The sequence below is a fragment of the Ambystoma mexicanum genome, chromosome 6p (assembly GCF_040938575.1).
Source record: "Ambystoma mexicanum isolate Mex_15411 chromosome 6p, UKY_AmexF1_1, whole genome shotgun sequence".
In the NCBI taxonomy this organism is placed as follows: Eukaryota; Metazoa; Chordata; class Amphibia; order Caudata; family Ambystomatidae; genus Ambystoma; species Ambystoma mexicanum.
In genome coordinates this window covers 112,928,809-112,952,424 of record NC_090935.1, presented here as the reverse complement: position 1 = coordinate 112,952,424, position 23,616 = coordinate 112,928,809, and the positions used below count along the sequence as shown (strand labels likewise).

Sequence of the window (23,616 nt, the reverse complement as noted above, 5' to 3'; positions counted from 1 at the left end):
CAGAATGCTGACTAAACTATCAAGGTTTCAAAGTTTCAGATGCTATAGGGTACAGTTATCTACCTAGAACAAGTGCGTGGAGGTAAGAAACAGCATCTCCAAACTAAAGTACAACAATTTCGCAGACTTGGGGGAGAGCCTTCTTCGACCTCACTTGGTACAACAGAGCTTTCATCAAGGGCTATAGGATCATTGCCTTTATTTTTATTTTATTTTATTTATTTTGCATTTTTAAAGCGCTCACACAGCCCGCGGGCATCGAGGCGTTGTTACAGGAATTGTTCGGTTTTTTTTGTTGCGTAATAGTTTTTTGTTGTCTCAGTTGCGTATTTATAACGCGCTTAAACACCCAGAAGTTTCTAAGCGCGGACCCAGGGATCGAACCATTGTTGCTTTGTGTCGTCTTGCTTCCAAGGCGCGCACGTTGCTGTTAAGCTATCCTCCCGGGACAATAACTTGACGTCTAAAAAGATGCCAAAAAAAGGTCACTGAGACTCATGCCTGCCAACCCGCTTTTCAGAAAAAGGTGGCTTGTACAGGACTCCAGTTCTAAAGATCCCAGATTATGGACAGGAATTCATTATCCAGATCCTTGTGAATTTGGTACTGAAACAGTTTTAGCAGAGCTAAACTCTCAAGGGATTGAACAACCTGTTGCCTAGATTAGCAGGACTGACTAAAAGAGAGGCAAACTGGGCCACAACTGAAAGGGAGGCAGTTGTGGTACTTTGGGGTGTAACCAAGCTGAAACTTTGTTGATCTCATTTACCACCCAGACGGACTACAGGATGCTCAGGTGTTTAATAACCATGCAGGGAAAGAATCCCAAGTTGCATTTGGCCACATACTGACAAGGAGTGATTACGGACATCCAGCATGATCCTGGATCACAGCACTCCAAGGCAGATATTTTCAAAGTTAGAACGAACCCACTCTCTTTTGGGTCAAAGCATGTTAGTAAGTATGAATCTAAAGACATCAGCAAGTTTAGATGTAGGATGAGCTTTTTTCTGTGGTGTGTATCGCAATATGTTACGCTACCCATAGGTTTCCTATGTAGCGTGGCGGGGGGTGGAGGGTAGTAGCATTTTACTTAAAATCTAGTTTGGTCCTAGAAGAATAGGATGTGTTCCATTTGTGTGGAGACCATTCCAATGGCTGCACCTGACAAGCCCGTGGGGCTAGTCTGCGTTGGAGCTCAGGATTTCTATTGTTGCCTCTGCCGCCTTTGGAAGTCAGCGAGTTATACGTCATGTCAAGAAATCAAGTCGCATCTCAATTCCTAAAAAGTGCCCTCCTGTTTTTAAAGCTTTCATACGATTTACCTGCCTGTCGTGCATTTGTTGGGCCTTCCTCAATGTACATGGGGATGGGCATTACCCCATGGTAATGGCTCTTCCTTGAGTCTAGTGATAATTACTATGTTCTCTTATGAAAATTATAATTATGTTCAATTTGATTAATTTAAGGGTTGGTTGATTTTATAGGCAAAACACGTGTTTTAGATCTTCTATTATCTTTAATATAATAAAATCAAACCAATGCAAACATGAAGAACATAGCCCTCACACCCAAAATATTAGCGTAGTGCAAAGGGGAGTGGATAATTCTATGGCTGTTTCATATACATCCCAACATTTTGGATCGCCTGAGAGGAAAATGTTGTCACGGAAAGATGGAGAAAGTAATTTTCCAATTGAATTAGGATAATTTAGGAGGGGAAAAAGTTAAAAAAATAGCAACATTTTTGAGTGAAAAAAGGGAAGTGTCCTACCTAAATCAAGGGGATTGGTCCAGTATCAAGCACCTACCAATGCTGGGACATCATCCTGACACCTAGACTAGAACTCAAGTGTTTTCTTGGTAATCTGTTGGTACTAAAAACGCAGAATTTACAACAGAAAGTAGGTGGAAATGAAAAGTTTCCCTTGCAGGGAAACATCTGAATGGGATTTGGTTCGCGCTACCATTTAGTGGTGTGGAATAAACTCAAGATAGTTTTTAGGGCATTTAACATTTTCTTTCCAACATAATAATACAAATGGCCTTCAGCTACCCATCTTCATAGCTCTCAACCATTTGTCTTGCAAAGGCGGGTGAAATCCCCCGATTTTGTTTTTGGCGGGTGAGACGCCCATTGAAATGAATGGGCGTGCAGGAGGCTTGGCGGGTGAGGCAGCCCTTTGCAAGGCGGGTGACACCCGCCAAAAGCGGGTGAGTTGAGAGCTATGCATCTTGCTAATCGCAGGATCAGCTGGACAGCAGCAGCAGCCCACCTTCCAGCGGCTGATGACGTCAGAGTTCTCTTCTGCCCATCGCTGCGCGCAGCTCTTCGAATCCTGTGACGACATCATGGGACCCTCGAGCCACCTGACGTCACTGAAAACGGTCCCGGGAGATTCACATCTCAGAGGGCACGAGAACGAGATTCCGTTGACAGTGCTGCTTCTACATTTCCGATTTTGGCGCCTTTCGCTTGGCCTAAGACATACACGAGAACAGCGTAATGCATGCAGTTAAGGGCAAAGCGGAGATACGAGGGAACGCAGCGGTCATCTTGAACGGGGAGTTTGGCAAGTTAAAAAGAAATTGTTTTTAAAGCCAACAAGTACCCAGGGAAGCTGATCTAAAGTAAATTAATATTTCAGAAGAAAGGGTCATTTGGAGCACTTTCTCAGAACTGCAAAAATAGCAAACGTTGCTGCCTGGCACTTTAATATATTTTGCGAAATGCCTGCTTAGTTTTGGAGTAACCAGGCTTATCAAAGTGCTCTTTAACAAGTTGTCCTGGGGTCCAGATACCCTTCAGGGAATATCACGCCAGGAATTTAGTGTTAAAAAAACAAAGAGGTGCACTACTTTACAAGCGCTAGAGATAGCGACGTAATTTTCCTCTAGATGTTTTAGGCTGAGATTATTGATTTATTTTAATTCCGGTCTCCTTGACATTTGGGGAACGTTTGTATTTGGGAGGTCGGGGACAGATACTCGAGGGACTTTTGAAAGAGCAAGTTCTTTTTCAAGATGGCGACTACTTTGCAACCTAGCCTGCTGCGCTTCCCGTCAGGCCAGCTACCTCCAGAGACTGGCCATTTCGTCTTTTTTCTTTGTTCATGCTCAACGACTTGACTAATACATATCTCACTTTATGATTCCGTTTCGGAGGGCATCGATTATATAACTTTTCCCGATATTGACAACGAGCTGGGCACCATAATCGTAGAACGTATTTGAGATTGTTGAGAATGTGTCCCTATTTACGGATAGATTTGCCGACATTCGTGTAATGTATGACCCGATTACGTAACAGTAATCTGTATAAATCCTAGTCATACTCTCCCTCGTCACGTGTCTCACAGTAGTCACTTATTTTCCTGTGGAGGTATATTACCATCTATTTACCCATGACTTGTTTTCCCCAAGATGGATCATGGGACCATCCACACCAATGGTAGGCGAGGAGGGTCATCAGTACTGTGACGTTGAAGAGTAGGAATGAGTAATAAATATTGACGGTAAGAAATTCAGCTTTTTCATTCTAATGTTATAGAAAGTCAAGATTCTATTAAGGACACGGAGGCAAAGAATGATGCTCTTCTTTCTTTACTCAAAACTTGAGGAGCACTATAACATCAGCAATATATTCAAAATTCAACACAAATAAAAGAACTACATTTCCCAAAGTTTTTTTTACCTTTTTAGTAGTCCACTTTTGATATGTAAACTTGATACAAGTGACGGTGACGCTGCAACACAAAAGTGTTCCCTCATCTCGGGATCCTGCTGCTTTAGTTTCCATTACAATTAAAACAACGAAATAACAAAGCTGGGGCTAGCTACGATAGGGTGGGTAATCGTCAAATGCAATTCCTCACAACAGTCTTATTGTATATACATTACATCAGAAATTCAACCGTTTGCATTGATTAACCTGGTGGGATAATTCTTTGCCTCTGTTTCTTTAATAGAATCTTGACTTTCTATAACGTCATGATGGAAAATCAGTATGTCAAGACTGGAGGCTCGGATCATGCTAGTTCAAAGCTTTCCACCAACGTAGACATTTGATCTATTGGTTGAAAGTCACATTCTTTTTATGTTGACTCTCTTGACCAATCTGCTGCCTTCAAAATGTCTTCCACTCTGGCTCCTGCGTTAAATGCTTTTGATGCCATAGCTCCTCTAATTGAATGGGGCCCATAAGACCCAGTATCGATACCCGATTGTAGCATGCATCATTTGACCCATCTAGCTAGAGTTGCCGCTGACACAGCCTTGAATGGCTTCCGAATTGTGACGAACAATTGAGTTATCCCTGTCGGCCTTAGATTACTTGTCGCATCATCGCAAGCCTTCAGACAACAAAACGGACATAATCTGGGTTGGTCTGGAAAAGCTGCATAAGCGACAGCCTTGATACCTGTCTTTGTCCTTTTGTTAACATAAAACATGACCCCTGAAGGGCCAAAAGACTTTCAGTCTACTTCCAGTGCCTTAGCGTCTAACATTCTCTTACAAGATATGAGGTAAAGCAGTGTAGTGAGCTTTGCTTTCCTCAAAATCTGGTCGTTATCTGGCCAGTTAGTAAATAAATTCGATACTGTGTTAACATTGCAAGTTTGAGAATATCTGGGCATCAGTGGTTTCAAAAGCCTTATCCCTCTGAGAAGTTTGCATACTTGTGGGAGTTTGCCCACTGGTGCATTCTCAATCTTGGGGTGCCCAGCTGATATGGCTGATCTACAAGTATTCACCGTCCTGGAGGCTTTGCTTTGCCTTGCGCTGCCAACGCAGCTAAAAAATTCACTATCTGAACTATATTTGCCCTACTGCTATGTATGCGCTGTTCCAGACACCAGCTGTTCCACCGTGCCCAAGCCGACCTGTAGGCCTTCCTGGTCCCCAAGCCTCCTCAATGAATTTCTCAGCGTCTCCCGAAAGTCTTGACTTCTGCCAGGTTCTCAGGAAATTGCGCAAGCAATCAATCTCTGGTTGCCTTTATGAATCGGAGGATGAATCTCTCTCAATGGATCCCGAATTAACTCTCTGAGTTGTGGGAGTAATAATGGTTCATCTATCGATAATTCCAGAAAGTCGGGGAACCACAACTGACTCTTCCAGTCTGGTGTCACCAGAATTAAGGTTGTCTGTTGCCTCCTGACCTGCGCTACCGTTCTCACAATCACTGTGAGCAGAGGGAACACGTACTCTCTCTCTGGACCCCACTTCTGTAAACATGCGTCTGTCGCTTCCGTCGCTGGGTCTGGTCTCCAGCTGAAGAACCGGGCTAGATGAGCTTTCAGCCTGGATGCAAACAGATCTGTCTTGCATGGGCCCCTCCTCTCCATTAAGATCTGAAATACCTCTATGTCTAGTTGCCAATCGCCTGCATCCCTCAAATGTCTTGAATTCCAGTCTGCCATTTCCTAATACAGCCCTGTGATATAATCAGCTGTCACGCTGATTCTGTTCTGTAGGCACTTGCCAGAAATCCTTTGCCAGCTCCGCTAGAATCCTGGACCCCGTCCTTCCGAACCTGTTTATGAAGCGTACTGCAGAGATGTCCATTTTCAGTAGCACACAACCGTCTGCTTTGTCTTGGGTCCAACACCTCACCGCGAAGGACCCCGCCATCAGTTCTAGACAATTGATGTGGAGGTCTAGCTCCCTCTCTGACCATCTGCCTCCTGTTGTCATTTCTCCAAAACGGGCTTCCCCACCCCAACGGCTGGCCTCCGATTCTACGATGAGGTCCAGGATGAGCCAAATATTGCTCTCCCATTCGAGGCCTCCATGTGACTGAACCACCACCGTAGTTCCGTCCTCGCCTCTTTCAATATCGGTACTTTCTGTTCGTACGAAAGTCCTCTCCGTAAGTGCTGAATTCTTAGGTGCTGCAGTGCCCTGTAGTGTAGGGGCCCTGGGAAGACCGCCTGAATGGATTATGCTAATCTCCCTACCAATCTGGCCAGTTCTCTTAATGATAACTCTTCCTTCGCTAGTATAATCCTGATCTCCTTCTTGATCAAGTTCACTTTGCTATTGGTAAGACGAGTATGGCTGCTCTCGTGTCTGTATGGAGCCCAGAAACTCTAGTGCTTGGATTATTTCAATTAAAAATCCCAAACTCTGTAATAGTAGGATAGTTGCTTCTGCTTGTTGTTTCAGTCTTACTTTGCCCTGCCCCATCAGGCAGATGTCATCTAAGTACACCATCAACCTGATGCCCTGCTCTCTCACTTTACCAAGAACATATGGCTTATAAACCCTTTCGATGATTCTGCTGCCTGTGTGATGGCCTCTTTCTTTTCTAGTTCTGAAATCTCTTTGTTTAATTAAGCTTTGTCCTCTTTGCTGAACCTTAAAGGTCTCTGGTAGACTGTTTGTACTGGCTCTTGATAGAATTCTAATTGGAATCCATATACTGTCTGTTCTACCCAAGCATCTCCTGATAACTGCCTCCACTGTTCTTAGAATAGTGCCGTCCTCCCCCCTTATCCCTGGGGTCTCTGGTTTTGCTGGACAATTTGGCACCCCTGCTTTTAGACTCACTTGTGTTTGTTTGCTGGCCTCTGCTGCTTCCTTACCAGCCTCTGCCTCGACATAAAGAAGGGTTTGGATTTGTGCTCCTCCTTGTCTCTCCAGTTGCCCTTGTTATTGTAGGTAGACCTGTATGATGTGTAGTGGTTGGCTGGGCGGACCCTTCCCCTGCCAGCCCTTCCAAAAAAATATCTGTCCAAACACTCTTTTCTGTGATTCCTGGGCTTAGTCTGTAGCAGAATAAGTATGGACGAATTTCGCCATGTCTTTAATGAATGCATCCGCAAATAGTTTGCCTTTGCTTGCTGATGAGGATTCTGCGGTGGCCAGCTCACTCATTTTAGGGTATATTTTGATCAAGATAGATCTGCGTCGTTCTGTTGTAAAGGCGCTGTTGGCATTGCCTAATAGGCATATTGCCCTCTGTACCCATCCAGCTAAGATGTCTGGATCTACTTTCTGCTCCAGCTGTTTCACCTCTTCAGCCATTTCCAGCTTTTTGTTGGAGGGCCTAGAATATCTAATACCTTATCCTGGCACGAATGCCAGGACCTATCAGTGCCTTTCTTAATGTCTTTGCCATACCTTCCCATGAAGGATCACATCTTATCATCGATCTCTGGGGTCTCCATCGTACAGTCTTTGCTCCTGGCCTCTTTTTATAGAGGATTCCTAATCCTCTTAATATAGTTGGAAATCTTGGCGGGGGCTCCCACTCCGCTGACCTGGGATGGATGAAGGAATCCAGGTCGAATACCTCGCCCATCTCCTCCTCTTACCTTTGCCTTTTTCTTTTCTTGGCAGCTTTCTGTTTTCTAGGGGGGCTTGAGTAAGGACACTCGCTCCTCGGAGCTTTCTCCGGACATTTCGTCATACTCTTCCTCGTTCAGTTCCTCAGAATTGGACTCCTCATCTGTGTAACCTCTGTCTTCCTTCCCCAAAACCTCTCTTTTTTCACCACTCTTCTTTCTGCATGGTTGCCTGGGGGTGTGTGGCTGGTGTGTGCCTTTCGAGCTTTGTTTCTTTTGCCTTGCCCCTCATGGTATCTCTCTGGGGCCTCTGCTCTCAGGACTTGCATCCCCTGGGAGACTGATATTAAGTTTTCCACCAAACCCCTGCCTTGGGCCAATGAACCCAGGCCTGTGCTCAGTACCCTTTGAACTGCTTGTCCCCTGCCGGGCTCAGCCCATTTCCTGCTGGCATGGAGTTACACGCTGGAGCTGTGCATTTCTGATACTCTGGTGGGTCACCACAGGGCTCTTGGGCCTGCTCCCATCAATATGCAGCTCAATGTGGGTCTGGGGTCTACCTTTAGGTTCAGTTTTGCTTGGGTCTGTGCCCGTCTGCTGTTCTGTGCACCTTTTACTTTCTGATGCCAATTCCCTGCTTCTAATTGCAGTTAATTAATTGTGAGATCAAGTGATAAGTGTCCGCCATTAGTGCAAGCTCACCTCACGCCTGCGGTGTTGAATATCTGGCTCTTGCTCTGACGCAGGGCCTCTGGCACCGCCTTCCATATCCTGTTGTGTCGCTGGGTTTATTTCACCCGTGATTTATTGATTGATCTCTGGGAGCTCTCACCTGTTCAGTATTCCTGGGCATTCTCCGTACGGAAATTACCTTGGGCCAGCACCAGAATTACAATCCTGTCCGCTGCGCCCTCTATTCCGCGCAAGATTGCCCCCTTCAATTGAAGTGTCTTGGTGCCAAACCTTCTGGCCTGTCGCGCCTCCTGTCCCCTGAGTTTTACACAGATATGTGCCGTCGTAAAACTCTTTTGAATCTAATCGCGTGAGCGCCACTGCTCTTAATCCAATACCATGTCACAACCAACATGTATAAACCTCACACCACAGTCTTGAATATAAGTAGAAAAAAGGTATGACTTAACTGCTGCCTGAGCAGCAAAGAAAGAGGAGGACAAAGGGATGTAGAGAAGGTTATTGGACTGGCAGTGAGAGGATTGGCTGGACATATCACATGTATCAAGTTAACATATAAAAAATAGACTACAAAAAAGGACAACTGGAGACCACCACGGGGCGCGGACGAAGATGGCCGCATACAGACCTAGCTCCGCCTAACACCACCAGCAAGCAGAGATACCGGCTTTCCCCCAGCTGCATGAGAACTGCCTTCCTGAGCCCCCAGTGCCACAGAGAGTCGCAGCTACATTTGAGAAGTGGAACGGCGGGACAGGGTGTCCTCGCAGCTGAGGTACATGTGGCACGGTCAGCGCAGACTGCACCAGTGAATGGGAGTCCCCGAGCAATGTGAGCAACCAGAGGAAGTCGGCCGTGTTGCTCCTTCCCCACCGTTCAAGCACACCGAAGTGTGGAGATCCGAGCTGGGTGCTCTGGCCACAAGGTGTTTTGGCCGGAGACGGGCACAGAGCAGTGCCGGACCCTGCCATCCTGTGAGACGGCCGCTGTCCAGGTCACGGAGAATCGGAGCGACCCGGGAGCCGTTGGATGAAACTACACCAGGAGTGGTGCTCCAACCAGCGGGGCCTAGAGCTGGCCAGGAGGAGGTACTGTAGCAAGGTTAGTGGAGGCCCACCCCCCGGATGCCACTTGGTACCCCCGGAGGGCCCATATTATATACATTTTGTATTGCAATGCAGGAGGAGGTGGTGTTAGGAATTCCAGACCCTGGAAACACAGGCACACGAGGAGATTACATGGATAGCCATCATTCCACCTCATCCAAGATGCCCGCTGGTAATGACCATCTGACTTCTGCCATTATCACTCTAGTTCCATATCTCCCCACTAGGAGGAATCACAGCAAAAATTGCAGCTCCAACAAGGTTCGCTGCGTTCCTACGTCTTTTCCTACTAAAGTTGGCATTCCCGGATTGAATGCTTCCTGACTACATTGACTTTGTGTCACATCCCGAATGCAATAACGCTATCCCCTCCACATTTCTCCTCGCTGATGCCTTACTGGTTTCTGTATCTTGCGCTACCTTGCGCATTACCATTCTACCTATCCCCCCCTTTTTCCCGCAGCTCTTCCTTCCTGCATCCCTCCATTTGTGCAATCCAGCGCTCCACGCCTTGCAATTCCTATGGCTGTACAAGCCCACTTTACTGCACGCAGAACGCTTCCCGCGCTCCTTTGAGAACCAGCATAATTCCATGCCCACGCTACTGTTCGCCGGTGGCGCACAGTAGTGGGTCTCTGCCGTGGTTTCTGATCCTTGCGCTCCTTGCCTTTTTTTGATCTCAGCATTTTTACATGCAAACTCCACAGAATTGTGAACACTTCCCGCGCTCCTCTAATGCTTGCCAGTTGCGCACAGTAACAGGTCTCTGTCGTGGTTGCCGCTCCTCGCCTTTCTGCTCTATGGCATAATTTCATGCCCAGGTTGCAGTCCACCACAAGTGCACTACAACGGGTCTCTGTCGTGGTTGCCTCAACCCCCTTAGCGCTTCTCGCCATCCGTTGCCTATAGACGTGCAACCGGAGTATTTGCTACTTGCCACGGTGCGCTGGAGCTAAGGAAACAGTATCTTCTCATTAGTCTACACCTACAAAGCAGCAGTGAAGGATCCCGTTACTCTTCAGGGTTTATTCTCCTGCCATTCAGGTTTTTCCCCCATTCAGGTTTTCCCCCATCTCTGTACAACCTTCTGTTTTATCCACAGAGGTCAGACAGAGACAGGGATTGACTCACTCTCCTCATAAAGACCTTGTCTGCTGCCTCAGATTAGTGAGCTTAACATTCCTAACAGGTGGACTGAAGCCTGCCACCCACCTTCCTTCTCAACACAGACACAGTGGTGGTACAGGAGACAAGGCTAACTCACAGGGAGGAAAGGCGCATCCCAGGGGCTTAAATTCACTGGCTCCCAATCTCAGCACGGATTAAATTCAAATCCCTCTGTATCATCCACAAGGCTGTCTGGGGCCGGGGACCACTCTACCTGCAACGCTTTCTGACCAAATACTCCCCCTCTAGACACATGCGTTCCGCTGGCACCAGCTCCTTGTGTGTGAAGCGGTTTGCAAAACAGAGAACTGGTGGTCGATCGCTTTCCTCAGATGGCACCTTTCTTTGGATTAGCCTTCCACTCCTTCTTCCTCTTGACCAGGAACTCGTTAAGTTGGGAAAACCTCAAGACCTAATCGCACAGTATTTTGACAGATGCTCAGAGCCCTTATGTATCCTCAGGGCCCTGACCTCCCACATCTTATCATCCCAGCCGCTGTCTATCCGCTGCACACGCCTAAGCCCACCCTCCCCACTGGATGTCGCACTTAGGTTTCCTCTTCCTAGGACTTCACCTGCTGCTCTCCATGAGCATCACAGCACCTATCCCACGCCCTTTCCCCTCTGCACTTGCACATTCTGAGCACTCACAAGGCATAGTAGTTTCGTCTCCCCTCCCCATTACTCTTCTTACTTGTTGTACTTAAATGAATTAAACTATTTATTTATCATTGTTGTATTTCATTGTCTTTCATCCCCTGTCCCCTCCCTGTTGCCCTGTGGGCACTTTGAAACAGTTTTTGCTACCTGTATAAGCGCCTAACAAGTGACCAATAAATACCTTACTGGCTATATGACGGATCAGGGTCTGAATGACATGTGTGTTAGGCAGAATCCTGTGCAGTTCCCTTGGGGACCACTGCAAGAAGATTAAGACTACAGGAGTACGCAGTAAACCCAATTGGTAGCAGTCTGCACCACCCGGATTTACCTGGTAGCTGTGGCTGAGCAGTCAGACTTCTCTCAAGAAGAGTAAGGCAGTATACAGAGGATACATAATAGGGCTAAAAACACATTTAGAGCAAGCAAACCCTGACCAGAGCTTGTTATCAAAAGTACATAATTTATTGAACACACACTTTAGAAAATACACTAGCACTATTACTCAAAGCAGGTTCAAAACACAATCAGAAAAATATACACACCTCCCTTAAGAATTATTAGACAAGTCTAAGTCAAAACACCACTTTTTGTCAAAACAGAGGTGAGCGCGTAACTTAGATGGCACTCCAATAATTAAGTCAAAGGGAGAGAAAAAGGCAGGTCATGAAAATAAAACAGTTCCCAACACTTTTAAAAGACCAAAACAAGTTAGTGAAGGCAGAGTCTACTATAGAGCCAAAGTTCATAGGCCAGGCCTATGAGATGAAATGTGCCCAAGATCACACAGTTTAGAAATGTATTCAAGTCTTTGTAAAAATGTTCAAAAGAGGTTGGGTTGATTCAGAAGGTAAAGTTAGAAGGTCTGGGGGCCAACCCAGTTGGAAAACCAAGGATTTAAGGGTCACCTTTAGTAAACGTAGAAAGGGAGGCCAGGTGGAACACAGTACCTTTAAAGTTGAGGAAGCTCCAGCGGTGGCAGTTGTTCCTGGCAGCGGGTGCAGTTTGTGGTTTCGACCAGGGGAAGAGATGATTTCGTCGAGGAGGAAACGTGGAGTCGTTACACTGCCCAGGGAAGAGACCATCCGCAGAGTTCGTTCGGTGAAAAAGGTGCGTTCCTGTTATTCGCGGTCACAGTGGTGAAGCTTGGCTATCCGGCCGCCGGGGTGCTTGGCACGGGCGATTCGACCAAGAGACGTCCTGGAAGGCGAAATGGCGAACTGGTTGATCCCACCAGCTCAGAGGAAAAAGACTCTTTTAGCAGAAGATCTTCTCTTGTCGTCCGGAAAGTGGTGAAGTCGTTGCAGCAGGGCTTCACCGGTGGTGTCGTCGTTGCAGATGGCTCAGCTTCTCCCCTCTTCGGATGTCTTTGGTCCTGTGGCGACTTCTGAAGTTCCAGTCCCAAAAGCCCTGCTTTTATGCAGAAAGAAAACAACCATTCAACAGCCTAGCTGTCACTCATACATGCTAACCAATCAGAACAGAGTGTGACTTGAGTTGCTAAGGCAACGCAGTCAAGGGTGCCAATTCCCCCACCCACACATCCTGTGGAACTCAGAGTGGCACCAGTTGGAGGGCTTCTGTGGAGAAGCCCGCCAAAAAGTGGAACAAAGGGCCCGACCTTGGTTGGAGACACGAACGCCATTTTAGAAAAGAGTTCTGGCAAAAAGACCCAACTGGTGATTTTATATTAAATAAATAAACCGGCGATATCTTTAATATTGCACCAAAAAGTGGTGCGTTTAAAATCAATGGGAAGATCCCATAGGAAATATTCTGGTGGAATATTTTGTGTGGTAACCACTGCCACCAGCCAGAAACTGGACAAGCAGGGAATGGACAGTGCCCCCTTGGAAACAGACCCAGGGGCAATCAAATTAACCCCTTCCAGTACTTCCACAATATGATGGTTTGTACTGGTTCTGTTCCCAATTTTGGACTAGTAAAGCCAATGGTGACTTTACATGCCCTGGGAGACAGTAGTCAGTCCCAGGGTATGGAGTCTGTTTGGGGGTCACTATGACACCCCTGCGTTACTGCACTGAGGGTGCTGTGTAACACATACACTAAAACAGATGATACCCTATGGAGTAAAAGACCCCATAGCCCATAAGCACACAAAAAGTCAAAGACATACCTCAAATCATGCCTAAGAGTGGGAGGAAAAGAGTCTCACTCTTAGCAGGAGAACAAAACAAACCCCAAAAATCCAGCAAAGCTGCTGGGGGACTCACTAGGTTTGGGAAATTAGCCCTATAAGAGAATTCTGCCTAACAGTGTGGAGGAAGTGCCACCCAGCAGCCAAGGGCTTTACCTTTTTTCCCCCCCAGCCCACGGGACCAGAACAAGGATAAATTATAGGTTCGTACATCAGCAGTATATCCAAAGGGTTGCCACCAATGACTTTGTCCCTATTAGCTGGCCGGATCCCGATATGGTGGAGATAGGTATAGTACTGACAGGCCTTAGGCCCAGGGAATCCCTATGGCGATGTAACAACATATTACTGAAGGACGTAGCTTTCATCAAGGAAATGAGGGAGGCGATAGATTAATACTTTCGTTTCAACGACACGGGGGTGGTGGAACTTGGTGTGGTCTGGAAGACAGCCAAAGCAACCTGGAGAGGCCTCCTGATAAAAGAGGGCACCGCCAAGAAGAGGGTCAGGACCACCAGGATAGAGAAGCTCAGGAGTGAGATCTGGGATTTGGAGACGACAGATTCAGAAGGGGAAGGCAGGGAAGAGGGTAATTTACGAATGGCGTGGGATATACGCCGGGAGTTGAAGGAATTGGAGGTTGGGAAAGTGATCTCTGGCTTACAGTTCCTCAAACAGCGATATTATGAGAAGGGAGCCAAGGCGAATGCCTTGCTCACATCAAGGCTTCGGGGACAGAGGGCTGATAGGTGGGTGTCAACAGTTAAAGAATTCAGGGGGCAGCTACAGTCCATGACTGGGGAAGTGGTGCAGGAATTTGCCACATTCTATGAACAATTGTACAGTGAGAAAGGGTGATGGAGGTGGTAGAGCTAGACAGATATCTGAATGGTGTGCCCCTGCCAAAGCTCCGTGAGAGTGAGGTCGCAGATCTAGAAAGGCTGATCGCCCAGGAGGAAGTACTGAGGGCCATCAACGGATTGAAGTTGGTGAAAGCCCCTGGGGACGACGGGTACACGGCAGGGTTTTATAAGGCATTCTAGAGAACCCTGGCCCAGTACCTGGCAAAATTGTTCAATAATATCCTTTCCCCGGGGAAGGCACCCGCTTCATTTGGTAGAGCCTTGATAACTGTTTTGCCCAAGGCAGAGAGAGACCCTGAGAGTTGTAAATCGTACTGCCCTCTCTCGCTTTTAAACGTTGATGCCAAGATCTTTACCAGTATTCTGGCCACGAAAATGAGGGGTTTTATGTCGAAATTGGTCCACTCCTACCAGGTAGGGTTTATCCAGGGCAGGCAGGAGGCGTAAAACGCTGCATTTGATGGAGGCCGCAGCAAGAAAGGTGGGAAACCCGGTATTGGTTGCCTTGGATTCGGAGAAGGCGTTCGATCGCGTGGACTAGGGTTTCCTCTATGGGGCCCTCTGCCAATATGGGTTTGGTGACCGGATCATGAAGGGAAACATGCATTGTATGCATCGCCGGTAGCCTAGGTGGCGGTCAATAGAAGGCTGTCCAGCCCTTTTGATTTGAAGAGGGGCACCAGGCAGAGCTGCCCCCTCTCGCCTCTCCTGTTTGTGCTCACAATGGAGGTGCTCGCGGAGCGGCTCAGGAGGGCCTCCCAGGTAGAGGATATTAGAGTTGGGGAGAGTGCGTTCAAATTCGGTCTTCATGCGGATGATGTCCTGTTGCACCTGGTGAATCCATTGAGTTCAACCTCAGCAGCCCTAGAAATAATTGAGGAGGTCTCCTTATGCCTTCCAGAGATGGGCACTCATGTTGGCTCTTACTGAACTCAACCCTGTCAGGACCACCTTCCACTAACACAATTTGTAGTTCAGGATGATCATGAGGATTGATAATTTCAGGTAACACCTCTTCCTCGTCAGGTGCAGGTGTTTGACCAACTACCTCCACCTCAGTGGTAGGTGAGTTTTGGGGACTGTTTTCTCTCCCTCTGTTACTTTTTCTGACTCCTTTAGCCTTGGGTTGTTTTATTTCCCCTTTAGCTTGGGCTGGACATTGGGCTTGGCCAAGGCAGCCCTTGTTTGCGACCTTGTACATGGCCTTTCTGCTGTGTCTCCCACAAGCCCTAAAGCTCTGAGATCATTCCCCTGCAAGACCTTTTCTGGGACATCTCTCTGAATGCTCACTGGAATCCTGACCACTGTACCATTTATAGTAACATTTATAGGTATAACTGGGAATTTGAGAGGTGGGCCATCAGCCAATTTAGTGGGGCACAGAGGAGCTCTGGCAACTTCCTCTGGCTCTACCACGGTAGAATACACCACTGTTATGCGGCACCCACTATCCCTAAGGGCAGGAGTATCTACTCCATATCAGTGCACTGTCCTTTAAAGTAGAGCTTGGTATTATCAGGACTCCTAGCATAAGCCTCTGAGACTTTAGGCTCCCAGGAACCCAGGGAAATGAAAACTGCCTCAGAATCTATCCCACTGGGGAAGGTATCTGAGGAGAAGAATGCCCCTGTAATCTCTTCTTCCTCATAGGAGGAGAAGGCCAGATTAGCAGAGTGGACTCCCAAGGTTTTGATCTTACATCCAAGGACCCCCTTCACATGGTCACTTGCTCCACAAGCCACACAAGATCCACCGGATCTTGTGACATAGGGAGACTTACTGTAACCAGAGTTCTGGTTTGGAGGATAACCTCCACTACCCTGTGTGTTCTCTTGTGACTTACCCTTATTTTTCTTTTTGTGGCTTTTTTGGGAGGACGTTTTATCAGATCCCCCACCCTCCTTATCTTTAGACTTTTTCCCCTCCTCCTGCTTACCAGGATGGATCTTGTCCTTATCTCTAATTATCTTGTCCACTCTATGTGACACCAACAAATCTGTTGCAATGGCCAGCTTCTTAGGATCTTACTCCTTTGAATCTGCCAAATTCGGCTTAAGCTCAGGGGAACAAGATGCCAAAATATGTTCAAGCATGACAAGCCATATCATACCCTCAAAGGTGGAGACCTTATGGCCTTCAGCCCAGCCAGTCAAGTTTTTCAAAGAATCATTCACATATGACACCCAAGTATTTCCTTCTTTCATTCTGTACTCTCTAAACCTTTTCAAGTACTGGGCAGGAGTCTTCCCAAAGTTTAAAATGAGAGTTTGCTTCAACATTGCAAAATCTACTCTTTCAGCTTTTGACATTTCCATAATGACACTGCAGCTCGAATGGGGGAGTCTGCTGAGCAACAGTACAGTCGTATCAGCATATACAACCTCTTGAACTTCAAATGCATTCATCCAGTCCATAATGTCATTCATCTCATCATACACACTGAGCAGATCTTTAGGAAATCTGAGATGAGAGGATGACCCAGACCCATGCCCAGATCCCCTGGATCCTGGTGAAACTTGAAGCTTGGCCAGTTCCAACTGGTGATCCCTGTCTTTCTGTTTTTCTGCCTGCTCTATCTTCCGCTTAGCCATGTGAAATTCAAGCCCCTTCTGCTTAAACAGCAGCTCTTGCTTCTGGAATTCCAGCATGGCCTCAGCATCAGAGCTTGCAGAGGAAACACAAGACATAGCATCTTCCCTATAATCATGGGAACCACTGATGAGGGCAGTGACAGAACTATCAGTTCTGCCAGTGGAAGCTGCTCCACCTCCTTCTGCACTCTCATCAGAGGCTATGCCACTAGGCCTCATTACGAGTAGCGTGGTAAAAACGGGGTCATTACCGGCATGGTGGAACGAGCGGGTCCGTGCTCGTATGACCCCGCTAATAGCAGGTGATTAAGAGTGCGCGAGCATGCGCGAACCCCCATGCCGGTAATGGCCATACCGGCATGCCGCTAAAGGCCCTCCAACCCCCCGATAGCGCCATCACGGGACCCACCGATACCGGCACAGCCTAGGAGGAACCCCTAAATACCGACCCGGTAATACCAACATGCTAATACCGGGTTTGTAAAACCGGACTCGGAAATAACGTCATCGCGTTGGAACGGGAAATGGGCCGGCGGCCATCTTTTTTAAATTCTTTATTTGTTTATTTATAAACCGCACACAGGAGAATCTATACAGTAACATTGCTTCTAACCTCGCAGAGGGTATAAGACAAAATGTCCCGTCCCCCCACCCCTGTGTCCCAAGTGGGCATTGTTTCCAGGCCTCATTCAGCCTGACCAGGCGGCGAGCTGTCGCCCATGGAGGGGAGGGCTCTCGCGATCAGGCGTGGCTTGTAGGTCAGAGCCGGGTGGATCTGGTCATAGTCTAAGACTGGTGCCCAAATATCGGCGAATCGGTGGAGCAGTCCCGCTTTGGCTGCCGTGACCTTTTCAGCTATCAAGATGTCCCAAAGTTTAACCCACCAGAGGGTCATCAGGGGTCCTTCTGCGGACTTCCAGGTGCGGGCCACTGTGATTTTGGCTGCTAACAGAAAATTGGGAAATCAGCGTTGCCCTCCTCCCAGTTCTCGGGTAAGAGTCCGGGAGCGGTATCCCCAGGAGAACTTGCTCGGGCGTTAGCAGAATTTCCACCTATGTGATGTCCTTTATGGTGGCCAGGCATTAGATCCAAAACTCCCTTATCTTGGGGCAGGTCCACCACATGTGAAAGTAGGAGCCTGCTGAAAGTGATGGAGGCGCGGGGGGGGGTAGTACCAGCGCAAGAGCAGTTTGTGGGCGCATTCCCGGTTAGTGATGCAATGAGATGCTGTGCACGTTCTTGTCCAGACGTCCACCCTTGTGTGATCCTCAATAGCATGACCCAGGTCCGCCTTCCATTGGGGCATATAGGAGGGCCTAGTATGGAGGGGGTCTTCCTGCAATAGTTTGTAGAGAGGCAAGATCTTTCCCCGGGCTGGCAGGTCCTTCACTGTGAGCTCTAGCGGGGCGAGGGGTCGTGTTGCAGCCGCCCGAATCTGGTGATGGAGCACCAGTGTCTCAGCTGGGCATAGGTAAATCTGTCTGTCTCTGCTAGCTGAAAACTCGCTTTACAGAGTTCGAAGGTGAGGGGGGCATCCCCTGCGAAGAGCTGCCCCAGAGTTTCAAGGCCTCCTGCCACCCAGTTCCTAAAGTTCTTTGGGTGTGCTCCCGGGGAAAAGGCAGGGTTGAGGAAGATTGGGGAGGATGCGCTCAAGCCTCCTGGAATACCTTCGTGTCTGCGGGCCCACTCCCATGCCTTTATCGACTGCTTCGTGGCACTCCTGGCCAACTCCGGCGTAGTGCAGTAGGAATAAACGGGAGAAAGCGAAGGGGGAGGGGAGGCGGGATTGTTCGATCTCTACCCACTGCGGGCGCCCTGGGGCGAGTCCCCATGCTTGAAAGTGGGCCAGTTGTGCGGCTATTTGGTATTTTCGGAGTCCCGGCACGCCCAGTCCTCCCAGTCTCGTGCTGGCCATCATCGTTCTCCGAGGGATCCGTGGTTTCTTGCCTTTCCAAATAAAGCCGTTGATTTTCCTTTGGAGCCGCTGTAAAGGGGGAAGAGGGATTGAGGTTGGGAGGGAAGCGCAGGTGTATAGGAAGCGGGGAGGAGGTTCATTTTGCATGTTGTTATGCGACCCAACAACGAGAACTCCTGCGTCTGCCAATGGGCAAGGTCCTTTTCCAACTCCGTGAAGAGTGGGGGGAAGTTGGCATTGTAAACTTTCACTGGGTGAGCGGGGATCTGAACCCCCAAATATGGGATCGCCTGGGTGCTCCATTGAAACGGGCTGTGCTTCTCTAGAGCCTCCCTCTCGTCTGAGAGCAGGCCCACTCCGAGAGCTGTTGATTTTTGGAAGTTGATGGCGAATCCCGATACCCTCCCGAAGTCCTGGATTTCGGTCATGGCTGCCCTCATGGAAGCTTTGATGTTCGTAATGGTTAGCAACACATTGTCAGCGTAGAGAGAAATTTTGTGTTGGGCTGAGCTGATCCTTGGGTCACTAATTAGGGAGTTCTGGCGAGCTCGCTGGACGAACTGTTCCATGGCCAAAGCGAAGAGCAAGGGGGATAGTGGACATCCCTGTCGTGTTCCGCATGTGAGATGGATTGGGTCCGACAAACGGCCGTTGACTCTCAGCCGGGCCTTAGGGGCTTGATAGTTCGCTAAGATCATCCTCCTGAAGGTCAAGCTGAAGCCGAAGGCCTCAAGGGTGAGGCGCAGATAGGGCCAGTCCATCTTGTCGAAGGCTTTGGTTGTGTCCAGCGCCAGCAGCGCCAGTTGTTGAGAGACCGGACTGGCGACCTCTATTAGATCCAGAGCCCTGCGAATGTTGTCTTTCGTCGATCTGTGGTATATAAACCCTGTCTGATCCGGGTCTATGATGCTCGGAAGAATAGGTGCGAGGCGATTGGCCAAGATCTTGGAGTATATATTGGCGTCTAAGTTCAACAGAGGGATGGGCCTATACAAGCTGTTCTCCTGGGGGTCCTTTACAGGCTTGAGAATCAGGACCGTGATGGACTCCTGCATCGTTGGGGTCACCGTTCCAGTGGCTGCGAACAAGTTGAAGAGGCGGGTAGGGGGGCCACTAATTGGGGGCGGAAGAGTTTATAGAAGCGTGTGGAGAATCCGTCTGGGCCTGGGGCCCTGGGCTTTAGGCTTTTAATGGCTTCCTCAACTTCCCCACTTGTAATAGCCGTTTCAAGTTCTTCTCTCACCTCCGGGTTCAGGGGCGGAAGCGCCGCCTCTTGGATGTAGGAGCGCTGCTCATCTAGGTCCCGCGGGACTGCGGTCATTATTTCCGACTGGTGGGCGGCTGCCAGTCGCAGTTTATCGTGATCCGCGTAGTGGATCGTCCCCTGTGCGTCACGGAGACCCAGGATGGTGTTTCTGCTCTTTTCCTTAGCCAGTTTACTGACCAGCAGTTTGTTAGCCTTATTGTTATGGACGTAGTACCATTGTTTGGTTCTGGTTAGCAGGTTTGCTGTGGCGTCGGCGTAGTGCGCCTCGAGCCTCTTTCTCGCCATTTGTAGGACCCTATAAGATTTCGGGGACCAGCCCTTGCGTTTATGGGTGGCCTCGGCCTCACGGACATCGGCTTCCAGGGCAGCGCGGGTCGCCTGCTTCTGTTTGTGAAATGCAGTGCCTTGGGTGATCAGCTCCCCTCTCAGCACTGCCTATATAGCGTCCCCGGTATTAGCCGGGGAGGTGTCCTCGTCGCGGTTTTCGGCGTAGAAGTTTTTTATTGTTCTGGCGATTGTGTCTCTCACTGCAATGTCCACCAAGATAGGGTCGTATAGGCTCCACTGGCGGCGGGGAGGAGGATCTGGGTCATGGGACCGCAGGGTGAGCGAGACCGGAGCATGGTCCGAGAGGATCCGGTGCCCAATCGTAACATCGTCCGTGAAGGTCAGGATCTGGGGGGAGGCCAGCAGTAGGTCGATTCTAGAGAAGGTATGGTGCACGTACGAGTAGAAGGTGAAGTCTTTCTCTTCCGGGGATAGCACCCTCCAGGTGTCAACAATGTTCAGCGTACGAAACAGGTGTAGCAGAGCTGTTGCCAACTTCAGGTCCCTGGATGTTGGGGGGGTGAGATCTATCCCTAAGGGGGTCCGGGACCCCATTAATGTCTCCTCCAATGATTACTTGCCCTTCGATGAATGGAAGGAGGGAATCTTCTAGATCTTGGTAGAATCCTTCCTGGTGCTCATTCGGAGCGTAGGCTGAGATGAGGGTGTAAAGTTGGCAGAGGATGATGCATTTGATTGCCATAAAGCGACCCCCCTGGCATCTTAGCGAGTCCAGGATCTGGGGTTTCAGGTCCTTAGCGAAGAGGATGGCGGTGCCTCCCTTCTTAGTTCCGTTTGATGCCATAAATTGTAGGGGAAAGAGTTTACTTCGCAATCGAGAAAAGTCTGCTGGGATTAGGTGCGTTTCTTGTAGGAAAGCGATTGAGGTCCCTTCATTATGTAGCCTTTGCAGGATGGATTTCCTCTTCGGGAGGGAATTCAAGCCCCTAACGTTCAAAGTGGTGAGCTTTAGTTTTAGGTGCGGGGGCTTGTGCTCCGAGTCCGTTTTCTGCGAGGGTGGGGTGTACTGGGGGCGAGTTAAGTCAGCCATAGTTGCAAGGGAACAGCTGCTTTGGTGTCTCCTGTGGCTGAAGTTTTTTTAGAAATAGTCTAGAATTTCCAACATCGGCCTCCAACAGGAGGTCCAAACTGTGACTGGGGGGACCGATTTTGAACTGTCGGTGGCTCCCCCGGCCAGCCAGGCTGTCAACAGGTAACATAGCCAGCATGGTTGAGATTCTCTCCAGGGGTAATAAGGTGACATCCACCCTGGAGGAGGGTATGGACCACATGGGGTCCACGGCTAGCTTAAGAGAGTTTTAATGGTTCCTGCGCTATATCTTCTTCAGACGGGTCCGCTCTCGTCATTTGGGTTTGCGGTTTCTCTGTACTCTTGACCAGGGGGCCCGTTTCGGTTTGGAGGAGGCTGCGTCCTGAGCAAGGCTTGTTTGGCTTGAGAAGGGTGGCTCTGTGCCCCTGGGGGAGTCCGGGCACAGGATTGATGCTGCGTCATCGAGGTGGCTGATGGTGCGGGCGGAGCCCTTGTAGGAGAACTGTAGTGGCGTGGGAAAAAGCCACCGGTAGCGGATCTGCTGATCTCGCAGGAAAAGCGAGAGTGGACGAAGCATTCTGCGCTTCTGGAGGGTTAGAGGGGAGAGATCCTGGAAGATCTGCACTGGGGAGCTCTTGAGCGGACTATGGCTGAGATGGCAATTACGTCCGTAGGGGGGTCTGTGTCGGTTCCTCGGCGGGGGTGCAGCCTGTGGGTGCGGTCAAGTAGGAGCTGCGTCTCATCCAGGTCCGGCAGCAGAGACTGGAAGAAGTTACTTATGTATCCGGGGAGCTCCTTGTCAGAAATGGCTGAGGGCACCCCACGAATGCGGAGGCTGTTGCGCCGGGAGCGATTCTCCATGTCCTCCTGCTTGAATTTGAGGATTTCGGTTCTGTTCATTAGTGTCTGGATGGTGCATTGGATCTCCGTTAGTGAGTTAGAATGGTCTACGGCCAATTCCTCGGTCTCCCCCATCCTATGCTCAATATTGCTGACCCGTTGCTCTGTTTGCTCTAATTTGGCGGTGAGTTCAGACATGCAGGATCTAAATTCCGATTTGATATCGGACATGAAGGCCTGGAGGTCCTCTATGGTTGCGAGCATCCCTTTATCTTCAGTGGTTTTCTGAGGAGTGAGTTTAGGGGGATCGGTTTTCTTCCCTTTCTCTGGGGCCAGCAGCATAGTGGAGATGCCAGTAGATTTAGGGGGTTTCAATGCTTTGGACATGGCTCTAAAGTGAGGGACGACTCCAGGAGACTTGGCCTGGTGTCTGCGCACAGAGATCTCGGCCAATAACTGCGGGATCCGGGGATGGCGGTGGCCAGGGGCGTGGAGTGGGCCGGGACGCCCCAGGAGGTTGCATTGGCGGGAAGTGCTTTAATACCCTCAAAGGACGACACAATACCTTAATGGAGCAGACCCATGGGGTAAGATGGCTGCGGGTCTATGACTCACCCTATGCTGTATGATTCAGGTTGCAGGGGTCGCAGGCAGGCTCCCTCCGGCTGGTAAAGATGAGGTGTGGGCAGGGGCACCCCAGGAAGTCGGTGGCGTGGATTAGTCAGCAGGAGGGGCAGCCCACTCCCAGCAGCTGGGCCCCCAGATGGAGGTTGGTTGCGGGAATGGCTGCCGCAGAGAGCAGGGGGACCCTGCGCCAGGGTAAGAAGGAGGCAGAACCCCCACCTGAGTGGAGCGCATTTCCCCTCCCAGGAGCTGGTGCCACGTTGATGATAGTGGCTAATAATGTCCAGGAGCCCCCCACCAGGAGGGTGCCCAGCGGCAGTTGGAGTGTTGAACCCAGCTCCAATGGGGGAGATGTGGTGGTCCTGCTGGCAAGGCCCAATGGGGCAAAGGCTCTGGCGAGGTGGCTGGCTTCAGAGGAGGGGGACGGGAGCAGCCACCGCGGGATCCCTCAGGCCAAGAGACCCCAACCAGGAGATGAGCCGGAGCACCGATGCTACGGCCGTGGGATGAGCAGGGCCAGCTCTACGCCGTTGGATGGGCAGGGCCAGCTGGAGGTGCGGGCGGCCCCCGCGCAAAGGCTGAGCGAAGCTGTCGGGGGAAGGCAGCCGGCGGGACCAGTATGTTGCCAGTGCACCCGGGATCCCTCGGGCTGGGGGCCTCAGCAGGAGGAGGAGCCGGAGCGTCTCGGCTCGTGCAGGCAAGCACATCTGCGTAGAGGGCTGCCGCGGATCAGGGCTCATCCAGCCGATCGACCCGGTAGGCGAACTGCGTGAGGAGCATCAGCGATTTCAGAGCCCCTCCAGTAACCCATGTGGGCAAGCCGGTCCAGGCGAGAGCGCTGCTGGTGTAGAGCCGAGGGATCAGGGGCAGCTGGGAGTGCAGGTGGCCCCCACACGAGAGCTGGGCGATGCTGACGGGCGGGCGGGAGCCGGTAGTGTCAGCACACTGTTAGTGCGAGCCGGAGCGGATCCGATCCCCAAAGCTGGACCCCGGCAGGCGAGGTAAGGCTGACGAACCGCGGGGGCAGGGACTCATAATTGCGGCCGCCATCTTGGAATTTGAAGT

General features: G+C 49.8%; 1 protein-coding gene and 1 long non-coding RNA gene across 3 annotated transcripts in view; one reads left to right on the top strand and one right to left on the bottom strand.

Moving 5' to 3' along the window:
• FANCG (FA complementation group G) overlaps nucleotides 1-2,549 on the bottom strand; it is a 574,353-nt gene extending 571,804 nt beyond the window's left edge. Inside the window, exon 1 of one of the 2 annotated variants that reach the window (XR_011280595.1) lies at nucleotides 2,277-2,549. Coding sequence is in view for 1 of the 2 variants with exons in the window: in XM_069626811.1 (XP_069482912.1) it covers nucleotides 2,277-2,354 (78 nt within the window). In the remaining variant the exon portion in view is untranslated. The remainder of the gene's footprint in view (nucleotides 1-2,276) is intronic. The other variant, XM_069626811.1, reaches the window with a different exon arrangement.
• A 767-nt stretch (nucleotides 2,550-3,316) lies between these two features.
• The window catches only part of LOC138511259 (uncharacterized), a 197,164-nt gene continuing 176,864 nt past the window's right edge, over nucleotides 3,317-23,616 (top strand). Inside the window, exon 1 of the long non-coding RNA XR_011280594.1 lies at nucleotides 3,317-3,515. This is a non-coding gene — a long non-coding RNA (uncharacterized lncRNA). The remainder of the gene's footprint in view (nucleotides 3,516-23,616) is intronic.